This window comes from Cricetulus griseus, chromosome 4 (assembly GCF_003668045.3).
Source record: "Cricetulus griseus strain 17A/GY chromosome 4, alternate assembly CriGri-PICRH-1.0, whole genome shotgun sequence".
NCBI classification, from domain to species: Eukaryota; Metazoa; Chordata; class Mammalia; order Rodentia; family Cricetidae; genus Cricetulus; species Cricetulus griseus.
Window position 1 is genome coordinate 170,917,626 of NC_048597.1, and position 13,069 is coordinate 170,930,694.

General features: G+C 37.5%; 1 protein-coding gene across 1 annotated transcript in view; it reads right to left on the minus strand.

Annotated features, from left to right (window-relative positions):
- Positions 1 to 257: 257 nt before the first annotated feature.
- Positions 258 to 13,069, minus strand: part of Arih1 (ariadne RBR E3 ubiquitin protein ligase 1) — a 91,801-nt gene continuing 78,989 nt past the window's right edge. The window contains 4 exon segments of the mRNA XM_027414891.2: positions 258 to 3,561; positions 4,973 to 5,085; positions 6,426 to 6,686; positions 12,831 to 12,888. Of these exon segments, the coding sequence (XP_027270692.1) occupies positions 3,477 to 3,561; positions 4,973 to 5,085; positions 6,426 to 6,686; positions 12,831 to 12,888 (517 nt within the window). The 3' untranslated portion in view covers positions 258 to 3,476.

Below are 13,069 nucleotides of genomic sequence, written 5' to 3' on the forward strand. Positions count from 1 at the left end.
GTATAACTATTACAATATAACAATCTAAATTCAATTCTTGAAATTTGGAAACCAGAAAGTTTCCAGAAGTACTTCTGAAAGTTCCATTAGCCAAATTAAATGATGGGGATGGTCTCATTCACAGTTCCCTACCTAGGACATGAACCAATTCTTTACAGTGTATATTAAATAGGAACAGTGAATAAGGCACATTATACAGGTGGCTGTTATTCACCTAAGTCATGTTTTCAACTATAAAAATAAACATAAGTAACTAATGGAATAACAAAATAAACGTTTATTTTATTAGAATTAGGAATGTTCTTTCCCTCTGGGCAACCTGAACAGTCCAGTTACAATGAAAAATCTAAGAACAGTTATTTCCACAGCACAAGGTGCTCTATGCACAAAATTACAGGGTTAGGAGCATTTAATCAATTTATCGATCTGATTGTCTCACCAACCCACCCCATCCCATTCCCCAAGTGCTCTATATCGGGATACGTGGCTAAAATAATTTGTTACATTAAGTCCTTTTACTCTCTTGTTCTAAGTTTCAACTCCTAATCACAGGTGAACCACACATTACACTGCAGATTCAACCATTTCAAACCAAGTCAGTCAGTCTTGGATCTATTGGTATGTATGTATACACGTGTGTCTTTAATATATTTATTTAAACACACATAAAACATATACAATCTGGGTTGCAGCAAATTACAAAGAATTTAGAGTCTGGTGATGTTATATGCTACTCCATTTACAACAATGTTGTATCTCCTGAGCTTTGGATCAAAATTTTATTGTGTATCATTGAAAGTTCACCTGCTGCTCAATGAATTGCTCAAATGAAGCATGCACCTACAATGTAACTGACCCCAAAACACAAGGAGACCCTGGTGCTTATTTTAAGTAGAGCCCTCTGAGAGACTTAAGTAGGTCAAATAGGGAAGCTGTCTAACAATATGGCTTGCCTATCCCAGCAGGGGCATTGAAGCTACTAACAAAAGCAGTTAAATTCTGTAATCTCTGTGACATGTGGAGGCAGTTGTTAAAAGCTTGGATGTAGCAGAAAGGCCAATTCACCCTGATCCACATTAATACCCTCAGGTCCCATGTGAGCTCTGGGACTAGAAAGTGTCACCAACTGCACTATCTCTCCATGGGTGTGGACTGAGACTATAAGGTGCATACACTCTTTTGGAAACTTGTTGCAAGGACAGGGTGTGAAGAGGACTTATGACACTCAGACCTAGATACTGTGAAGTTAACTGTTTTTAAACACCACATACACAAAAGCATTTTAAGGGACCATATATATCTATATGACAATTCTGGTTGCTTTCCAAAGTCACCAGGAAAAGAAACTTTGAGCTTTCTTTGAAATCTCCTTGGTTTTGATATTTTTTTTAAAGACTGATGCAATTATTTAAAATAAAGTCAAATGGATAATGGGGGAAAGATGGGGCAAAGAGAAAATGGAAAAGCAGACACTTGAGTTCAGATTTGCACCTGAGGTGACAAGGAAAGGGAAGAAAAAAAAGATATAAATTGATCCTAAAGCAACAAGTAGTTTAAGGAAGCAGCATAATATATATACTCAGCAAACATTCACTGATTTTTTTGATGGGAAAAGAACAGTTGCAAGTACATCTCATGTAACAACCTTTCTAAAAGGAAAAGTAGGGTGATTCAGCAAAGCCTAACTTAGGCAAAAAGCCAGAGGAAAGTGAACCTACTTCCCAATGGAGTAATAAGATGTACAATGCAAGAACAGACACAGCTGCCTCACAAATGGTAAACACTCCCTAGGCACAAGACAGTTAAAGGAAGACGAAGAGGTCCTTAGCCAAAACTGGCATTTAATAGTTATACCTCTTGATCTAGTTGCCTAGTTCACTCTGCACTCTAATATAAAACTGACAGTCTTAGGGATGCTGACCTGTTGAAAAATACCACAGGCAGAATGGCCTAAACAGGTTTATAGTTAATAAAACCACCACCATCCTTTACTTTTAACATAGCTTTTAGTAGAAATTTCATAAAAATGGACATCACAGCTAAAATGCATTATTAATTCTCCTATATGCTGACAATAGAAAAGAAGCAAACTCAGTGATTCCTACTTAAATTCACTGGATGGGAGTTATCAATGTTCTAGTGGTGTTTGCCTTCAAACTGAACCCACCGCAACACACACAAGCAATTTCAATATCCACCATTTAAAGTTCACAATATCAGACTAAAGTGAATTGCTATTTATTTATACTTAAAGTGAAAACATTGTATTCAACACCCTAACATAAAGAAGGGATGAGAGACGAGCCATAACTAAAATTTTAAAAGGCTCAAAGCAGCAATTCAAGAAAAATAAAACAGGAAAACTTTGAAATGCTTCCTCCAGATGGGGAGCCTAGAAGCCTACAGCTGTGTGTATGACATGGGCACACAGGCTGGGATAGAGGCATCAAGGCCACACAGGAGGAATAGGTTAGGGCAGGATCATTCATGAACTGAAGCAACAAACAGGCCCCTTGTAGTCTTTAACAGGCCACAGCTTTTGCTCAGGACTTGACTTCCTTGTTCCTCAACTAGAAGCTGGGAATTCAAGGCATGAGGCCTGTGGCCAGCAAAAGACAGAACCAAACCAGAAAGGGCAAAATGACCTCAGGAAAGGGAAACTCAATAACATAGGTCTTGCAGAGGTGCTTAACAAACATACCTTTATCCCAACCCCAACCCTGGAAAGATAAGCCAACTGAAAGAAAATGCACAGCAAATAGACATAATCTTGAAGCTTTTTAAAGAATAAATATTTTTGTAATTAAACATTATGCAAACACGTGCCACGCTTGCTTTATCCATGCATATGCGCTATATACAATTTTGAAAAATACTGTGTTGTCCTCTTGTTTTAAAAGTCATATACAAAGTTTTTGTGTTTTTTGTTTATTCCTCTTGCTGCCTACCCGGTTCCCCTCCCAAGAATTTCCTTTACAAGTAGCTAATAATCATTATTCACTCATGACCTTAGGGTATGAGAGAAAGTGAGTCCAACTGTGTGTGGGGCGTGTATGTGCAGGGGAGGGAGGGGAAGAGGTCCTTTACCAAAGTACAACAAAATGGCTGGTTTGGACATGAAAAGCAGTGTCAAGGAGCTATTTGAAATTTTAACTGTACTACACTCACGAAAAAGAAAAAGGAAGTCAGCTTTGAGAATGAAGCTACGTTACAAGTTAAAGTTGGAGGGCTTTTTGTGTGTCTGTCACACTTTGTTGGCGGCCTAGAATACTGTTGTACAATGGTTTATCTACCTTTTTTATTACAATATAATTTACTTAAACTTTCCGTTAACAAAACAGGATTCTGGTACTACAGACCAGCAGTGTCAGAATAGGCTTAGTGCCTCCTTGTTTGTGTTTGTGTTTGTTTTGTTTTAATTGCATGAGCACTCTAGATGGTAAAGTTTTCAGAGTTCATTTTATGCAGGGCCATTCTCAGTCCTCAATGTACTCCCACAGATCTTTTTCATAGCCTTCATGCACATGCTGTAACAAAACCCTTCGTCGACTCTCACAGTATCTGTAATCAAAGAGAAAAACAAAACAAAACAAAACAACTTGTCATCAGCCTCTGATAATGAAAAAAGAGGCATTTTACCCACTTTTAAAAAGTACTATTCCTAATAGTTTGCCCAGACTTTGAAAAAAGCATGTACTATTACCATGAACATTTCCAGATTTATCAGTACAGACACATCAAACCTCTTCTAACTGTTCTAAGGACTGTTTTTTGCTTTCTTTCACTGCTGGTAATCAAACCCAGGACCCTATGCCTGCTAGACAAACACTCTACCACTGATCTATACTTCCAGGCCAAGATTTTTATTTTTATTTTTCAAACTCAGATTTCCAGTGCTGGAAATGAATTTTAGAGCCCTCATGTTGTAGTTGTGATGGGTCCTAGAAACAATGACTCAAACCATAGTTGCATAAATTATAAAGTTAACTTTGGCTGGGCTGTGGTGGCACATGCCTTCTATCTCAGCATCTGAGAGGCTGAGCCAGGTGGATCTCTGTGAGTTCAAGGCCAGCCTGGTCTACAGAATGAGTTCCAGGACAGCCAGAATTGTTATACAGAGAAACCCTGTCTCAAAAAACCAAAAAGATAAAAGAAGAAGAAAAAGAAGTTAATTTCATGGGTCATCTATTTCCATCTATAATGTTCTGGTTAACTATAAAAACACCATAAACACAATGTAATAAAAATAGTTAGCAAAAGGAAGTGAAGAGACTGGGATTAAATCTCCAGGCCTTCCAACTTCCCAGTTTCCGTACTACTATTAAAAAGATACTAGGAGATGGAGACATGGGTCAATGATACAGAGCATTTCTTGCTTTTCCAAAGGGTCCACATTCAGTTCCCAGTACCCAAACCTTATAGATCATAAATGCCTGCAACTCTAGCTCTAGGTAGTATGCCACCATCTTCTGTCCTCTTTCGATATCTACACACATGCACTTACCCACACACAGATATACATAAATTTTTTAAAAAATCATTTTTAAAATGAGATACCAGCATATGAGAAAACACAATGGGACAATGATTGTGGAATCATCCAATCCTGAGCTCCTATTTACCCTAAGAGATAAAAGCTAACATAAATTCTAAAAGAATGCCTAATTCATTTGCAAAGAACCATGACCCACTAGAGTCCCTGGATAAAACCAACACCCTTTACTCACTCCCCTCATGCTAATGGCTACTTATTCCTTTTAAAGTCTTTCTTCCCTGTGGTGTAGGGATTTCAACTAAAATAAAATCAGCCATTAGAATATATGGCCAGATTCCTCCTCTATACGTGATCAGATCAGCCCTCTATAACTTTTTGCCCAATAGACAGATGGAATCTGGGACACACAGAAGCATGGTCAACTATACAGAATCTCAGCATGACAGAAGATTTATTCATCAGAAATTAAAATCTCACCTGTACTTATCTTGGACTTTCTGCTTTATATCCTGCAGAGAATCTTGGGAAATATCTCGTTCAAGGTAGCCTGAAAGTACCTCAGTGGCATTTTCTAGATCTGCTTGATTATTCTGAAAGAAAAAGAATATAAACTCTGGCTTCAAAGTCAAGCTAAAACATAACCCATTTTTAGTTAGTTTGATGACTATACACTTACTCTCAACACTGATAGTCATCTTGGTAAGTGACTTAACTATTAAAGCTCTTTGTGGCTTTCAGCTGTAATAACCATTTTTTTCTATTCCAGAACAATTTTAAAAATGTTAAAAAACATTCAACCATTTACCTCTACAAGAACACTGTAGATGATGTGAAAGTCTTTACAATGTTCTAGATCTGAGAGGTGCTGTTTTTGAAAACCAAAAATTAAAATTAAACGTGAAAAACAAAACCAAAAAAAAAGTTTGCTTACATTTGGCTACAGCCACTTTCATTTCATAAGTTTAAATATATACAGTTTTGTCATTATTGTTGTTTTAAAAGACATGGTCTGCTGTGTAACCCTGGCTAGCATAGAACTCTCTATGTAAGTCATGCAGGCCTCAACCCGGTAAGAGATCTGCCTACCTTTGCCTCCAGAGTTCTGAGTTTAAAGCATATGCCATCATATCCAGCTGAATAAATCTATTTCACATCATATGCAAGATCAGTATTCTATGCATCAATTTTTGTTGATGCTTTATTTTTTGAGATAGGGTCTTACTATGTAGTTCTGGCTGGACTACAACCAGGCTAGCATAGATGTGCCTCCCTCTGCTTCCTGAATGCTGGAATTACAGGCATGAGCCATCAAGTCCTGCTATTCTCTATTTTAAATGAGAGTGGAGTACTTAACATTTTAGGTATTATGAGGCTTAAATGACACAATTCATATAAATTGCTTGCTCATCACCTGTCACATCTAAGTTCTCAATAGGCACAAAATTACCTTTGGTGGGGCTTTTAGTAGTAAAAGTTTTTCAAATAAAAATGTTGTAAAATTCAAGCACGAGCTGGGTGTGGCAGTACAAGCCTTTAATCCCAGTAACTCAGGAGGTAGGGAGATCTCTATGAGTTTGAGAGCAGCTTGACCTACATAACCCTCCTGTCTCAAGACAAACAAAAACCCCAGAAAAGGAAAAAAGGAAAACCACCAAGGGGAAAAGGAAGAGATAAGAGGAGAATTTTCTCTAAGTCTTCAGCGCTAAACCATGACAAAAGTAAAAATTCATATTGAGGGCTGACTACAGAGCCAGCACAATTAACTAGCTGGCTAAATCACATAAATTTGAATGCAGTATAGTATAACAAAGAAGTTTCTCATCTTTCTATGACTATTTTTTTAACCTACATTTTTTTTTTTTAAATAGAAATGGTTTAACTCTGTTCTATGAAAAAAGGTGGGCTTTCCCCCATCCAGGACTAGTCCTACCTCAAAGATAATGGACTGGTTATTCTTTTTGAGGTAGAAAGCGAAGACATAAGTATACATGAGTGTGGCACGACACTGGCAGAGGACATCGACTGCTTTCTTCAGGAACTGCACCTCGATCCAGGACATGTTGTGCTGCTGCATCTCCTCCATCTTCTGCTTCACCTGAGCATACAGCTTATGCTCAAAGCGTAGACTCTGCATGTGGTTCATATAGCGATTACAGTAGAACAGGTACCTCTGCAGGGCTGCCCTAGATCGCTGACCAAGTAGAAAAATAAAGGTCTTGTAATTATGACATAAATATCATATACAAAAAAGCTGGTGTCTAATTAAGCTACAATGTGAAAGCACCTCACACGTTAAAACAGCTCATCACCAGAAAGGCAAAGACACCAAGAGTTGGCAAGTATGTGGAGTGAAAAGAATTACATGAAAGTAAATTAGTAGAATCACTATGGAAAACACACAGAAAGCCCTCAAAACACTAAAAGTAGAACTATCATAAGATTCAGTATTATCACATTTGGGTATCCAACAACAATAATTATGTTAAGTATGTCTACATTTCTCTGCTTATTTTTAATAATCAAGCCATGGAATCAGTTCATTTATTGGAAATGAATGGGAAAAAATGGTGGCATGTAGGTCAATGGAATACTGCTCAGCTTTAAGGAAGTAAATGCTGGTCATATGCAACAACATGGGTAACCATGGAAGACAATGTACTAAGCCTGTATAGAAATACATATACTACACAACCTTCACATATATGAAGAACCTAAAACCACTGAACTCAGAGAAGTAGAGAGTAAAATGATGATACAGGGTAGTGGAGGGTCAAGAGACCTGTCAATAATGCACTGTGTATTCGGAAGATTTGGTGGACTTGGTGGAGCCCCTGTTGGGGGCCCTACCCTGCCTGGGGAGTGGTAGGTGGATGGGGTGGGGGGTAGGTTGGAGGTGGGGGAGAAGGAATGGGGGTGAGGGGAGGGAGAGGGAGAGGGGACTTACATGTGAAACAAGCCTGTTCCCTAACTTGAATTAATAATAATAATAATAATAATAATAATAATAATAATAATAATAATAATGAGAAAAAAAAGGGAAAAAATAATGCACTGTGTATTCAAAAATAATACAGTAAATTTCAAATGTTTACCCAAAGAAAATGATAGGTGTACATCATGACCAAATAAGATAGAAAATAAGAAACAGCTGTGTGTTAGGCAATCAAAATGGCTCAGTGTACTTGTGCATAGGTCAGACAACCTGAATTTGATCCTCACATCTCACGAGATGGCAAGAAGAAAAACTACCCTACGAATTGTCCTCTGGGAAAATGCATGCATGTGCTCATACACACAGGCAAAATACATTTAAATTTTTAATAATATGAGATCCTGCCTTCAAAAAAATGAAAACAGAAAGAAACTTTGACAGATCTGGAAGCATCTGAACAGTTGATTCAAATAGGAGGTGTGTGTGGAGATTCACCCCTGTAATACCAGTACTCAGCATACAGAGACAGGAGAATTGCCAAAATTGAGAATAGCATGATCAGCACGAATATAGATAAGCCATGGCTACAGAGTAAGACGCTGTGCTTCCCCTGTCCCCTCTCTCAACCAACCAAATGTATATATATCTACTATAACAAGTTAACAGCGAGTGCTAGAGAGTTACAGATGTGGTATGGGGATAAAACACACACTTTATTGGCATCAGTCACTGGGATCAATTTCAAACACCATCTCAATACATATATGCACAATAATGGTATTCAGTAAAGCCTGTAATTTGATAATATACAAAGTAGTATTAGTGACACAATACAATTCTGGACTTTAGATATACTTTGCATTATTAATGTCTTAGAAAAACAACTGACCTAAAATCTCTTTCATTATTCAGAAAGTCTCTAGATGTGCTGAAATATTTTAAATTGTATACTTGGTGTTACTGGTACCTGATATATAGAAAATGATTAGTTAAATTTAAATGTGATTTTACCATACATAGAATTTCTAGGCTTTAAAGCCTAGAAATAAGACACTTGGGTACCTTCTATGACATATTGGGAATATATAGAAATCTAAAATTTAAATATACATATTTAAGCAAAAGACTCTACACTTGGTTTTTTGTTGTTTTTTTCCCCCAGACAAGGTTTCTCCGTGTAGCTTTGGAGCCTATTCTCACTTTGTAGACCAGACTGGCCTCCCGAACTCACAGAAACCTGCCTGCCTCTGCCTGTTGAGTGCTGGGAATAAAGGTGTGGACCACCATCGCCTGGCTGGTCTCTTTCTTAAATATATGAACTCCAAACCTCAATATGAAGTTCCCAATATCATACACAACACTGAAGCATTGCCAAAGGAAAAAAAAAAAAAAAAAAGAGGAAATGTTTTGTTTTTCCCTTTCCTTTTTTTGAGAGGGTCAGGGAAAAGGTTAGGCTGGCCTTGAAATCAAGATGCTCCTCTTTCTGAACACAGATCTTATATATCTGGCTAATCTATCGGGGCAGCTAGCCACAGGAATCCTGTTTCTGCCTCCTTAACGTTGGGACGAAGGTAGTTGCCATATGGTTGCTAGAGCTCTGAATTTGGGTGGGTCCATGCTTATTTTAAGTCATGTTTTAAACACTGAGCCATCTCCCTGATATACATACAAACACACACCCTTTGAAGCAGAGTCTCACTAAATTATTGCTCAAGGTGGCTTTTAACTTCTCTCTGCAGCTCAGGCAGGGCTTGTTATTCATAATGTTCCTGCTTCACCATTTGAGTTGCTGAGGTTACACATCTGTGCCATCAGGGATGGCTTTATTTGAGCTTCCATAGAAAAGGTATTCTGACTTCCAAAGAGAAGAAAACTCAAAATGTTACCACTGTCAGCACAACAGAGTATATAAACTTTTCTATAACCCGAGTACTCAAAATACCACGAAGGATCTTTCTGGACTATGTACCAAATTTCTAACACTTTTGAAGACTGCAAAGGATTTTATTAGCACACAAATGAATAGCAGCTAGACTTCAAGGGTCTGATCCAGGAACAGATCATGTATTTTGATTGGTATTATGGGCTAAAGGTAGTTTGTCTCAGAAAAATTCATACTGAGAACTTAATTTTCTGTGTGATGGTACTGAGATGGTGGGATCTTCAAAACAAAGAATGATGCTATACATTATAGCTAGATTCATGGTAACTAGGAGAAATACAGTGGCACCCATGAGGAAAACATTGTTTCTTTGAAAACATTGTATTCAAATGAATTATCAAAATCCAAAAACACATTGGAAAAATATATGGTATTGTTCCTCAAAAGGATTTTAAACAAAAAAAATTCTAATAAGTCATAAAAATGAGCTAAGGTTTAAAACAAACAAAAAAGGACCAACATTAGAATCAAGTCAAAAACAGGAAGGTAGACAAACCATTAATTTGTAACTCAGAATTATACAAAACAACTGTACTGGCTAATTTTAAATCAACTTGATACAAGCTAGAAACATCAGAGAAGAGGGAGCCTCAACTGAAAGAAAATGCCTCTATTTGATAGGGTGTTGGCAAGCCTGTAGGGGTTTTCTTAATTAGTGACTGGGGAAGGACCCAGTTGAATGTGGGTGGTGCCACCCCTGGGCTGGTGGTCCTAGGTTCTGTAAGAAAGCAGGCTGAGCAAGTCATAGGTAGAAAGCCAGTAAGCAAAGCTCCACCACTGCCTGTACATCAGCTCATGGTTTCTGCCCTGTTTCAGATCCTGCCTTCATGTGGCTTTTGATGATGAACTGTTATACAGAAATAAGAGTGAAATAAACCCATTCCTCCCCAAGTTGCTTTTGGTCATAGTATTTTATCACATGAAGAATAAACCTAATTGGGCCTGGAGAGATGGCTCAGAGGTTAAGAGCACTGACTGCTCTTCCATAGGTCCCAGCAACCACATGGTGGCTCACAACCATCTGCTATGAGGTCTAGTGCCCTCTTCTGGTGTGCAGATATACATGGAAGCAGAATGTTGTATGCATAATAAATAAATAAAATCTAAAAAAAAAAAAAAAGAATATACCTAATTAATACAATGACCCATCTTAAATTAAAATTCGAGGACCATTAAATGGGAGTTAAGTAGAAGTACCAAATAGTCTGGTATTAGCAGACCACAGAAATATGTTGTTTTTTGAGTCAGGCTCTCTATGCAGTTCTGGCTGCCCAGGAACTTGTTATGTCTACCAGGCTGGTCTTGAATTCACAGAAATCTCTTGCCTGTTTCTGCTGGGATTAAAAGCATACCACCATATGCTTTTTAAGAAATAAAACAAGACACAGTGGTACATCATTTCAACATCTACAAAATTAAATGAATGCCAACAAATTTCACTGCTTTGTGTTTTGATTTGTTTATATACCTATATACAAATAAGATATTTCCAAGTGGTTTTATGGTCACCTATTTAAATAATACTGTAGCCAATATATTTAAACTAGTACTATAATTTGTGAGAATTTTTCTGTTCTTTGAAAGGACTAAAATAACATGCATGTAATTCCAGTACTTTGAACCCAGACTGAGATAGACAGATGACATGTGTCTTCTCACAGGGCAGTGATGACACATGCCTTTAATCTCAGCATTCAGATGGCAGAGAAACCCTGTCTTAAAAATCTAAAAGACTCAGAAAACAAACTACATAAACTACACTCCCCTAAAGGAGCAAAACATCACATATATCTGTGAAACATTCATCATTTGTAATTATAAAAGACAGTAGCTTTATTTCTACCAATATGGGAGTGGATAGTAATATGTATTGGGGGCATTTAACAAAAAAATTAGAAACAATTGAGGTCTGTGTGTGATGAGTGAGAGGAGTCTTGCTGGTCTCGAACTTGCTATGCAGCCAAAGGCTGGACTCAAAACTGAGATCCTCCAAGCAACCAGAGTGTTGGGATTCAATATGCCAGGCCTAGAAACTTAAAAAAATGCCTTTAAAAACTAACAATTGGCCAGGCTTTGGTGGTGCATGCCTTTAATCCCAGCACTTGGGAGGAAGAGGCAGGTGGATCTTTGTGATTTCCAGGCCATCTGGTCTACAGAGCTACAGAGAAACCCTGTCTCGAAAAAGCAAAAACTAACAATAACAAACATATGGATTATGGATTGTGTCCAGCTTGGAAAACCATTTAAAAAGCATTTGTTTTTTTTCAAGACAAGGTTTCTCTATGTAGCTTGGCTGTCCTGGAACTCGTTCTGTAGATCAGGATGGCACTGAACTCACTGAGATCTGACAGCCTCTGCCTCCCGAGAGCTGGGATTAAAGGTGTGCACTACTACCAGGCTAAAAAGCATTTTTGTGTCTCTAAGAATTTCAATAAAAATGACAAAAAATCCAATGGTTCTACAACTACTATAAAATTACAAGATTAAAAAAGCAAAAAAAATATTATAAACCCAAACCTATATTGTCTGAATCCTTTCCTATAAGGTCATTTCTCTATGACAGGAGACTCCTGAGAGGGTCTGTTTCAATTATGCTGACAATGCATTAACAATGAGGTAAAAACAAAGTTAAAATAAGCGACACACTGTGTTGTGTGGTCTATACAAAATATTGGCACTTCACTCAGTAATTACTGGTCTCTTAATTCTCCATTTTGAATGAGCAGAATTCAGAGGTAAGAGTTGACACACACCACCACTGGGACCTGAAAATATCCAATACAACTAGCTCAATTAAAAGAAAAGAATTCCTTCTCCCTCTCCCTCCCCTCACCCACACAACTTGGCTTATTCCTAATTTTAAAGAATAAAATAAATAAATAAATAGCAATTAATGAAAACAGACTATGAATATGAAGGACACCAGGAGGAATATATAGAAGGGTTTGGAGATGGGGAAAAGGGAAGAACAAAATGTTGCAATTATGTTATAATACCAAAAATAAAAATTTTTAAATATTAAAAAAAAGAAAAGAATCAACCAACACGGTCCTTATGGAGGAGCATAATTGTCATACCCCTGTAATCTCAGACTGGGGAAGCTGAGATTGGGAATGCAAGGTACAAAGCAAGAGCTTGTCTCAAAATCAACAAACCAATATCATAACAAAAAAGACTGCGTACAATGCACATGCCTATAATCAGTAGTCAGGAAGACGAAGAAACAAAAGGATCATGAGTTTGATGCCCATCTGGGCTACAGAGCCTACCTGAGAAAACAAAAATGAATGTTCCTAATAAGTACTGTAAAAGAGTCCCTTTCTAAACTTAAGTACACATCTAGTATTTATTGGAGTGTCCATCTACAAATAATTCAGAACTGAATGCTTCTTCAAAGTTACCCCTGAGAAATGTGCCTCAGACATCCTTAGCCACTGCTACCCTGCCATAGCTACACTCACCTCTTGGGCATCTCTTGCAGCCTTTGCATCATCCTCATTATAGCGGTTACAGTTGTACCTTAAAGAAAATTAAAAGGATTTCAGAAAGCCATAAATCAATTACAAAAGGAAGAAAGCGTAGCACTTTAACTTATACTAAGTGATTATCTAGAACCAGCATTGTATTTTACAACAAATAAACTGAGATATCAATACTCCCAAGGTTCTAGTGTTATAATAATAGAAATACAAGACTAAAT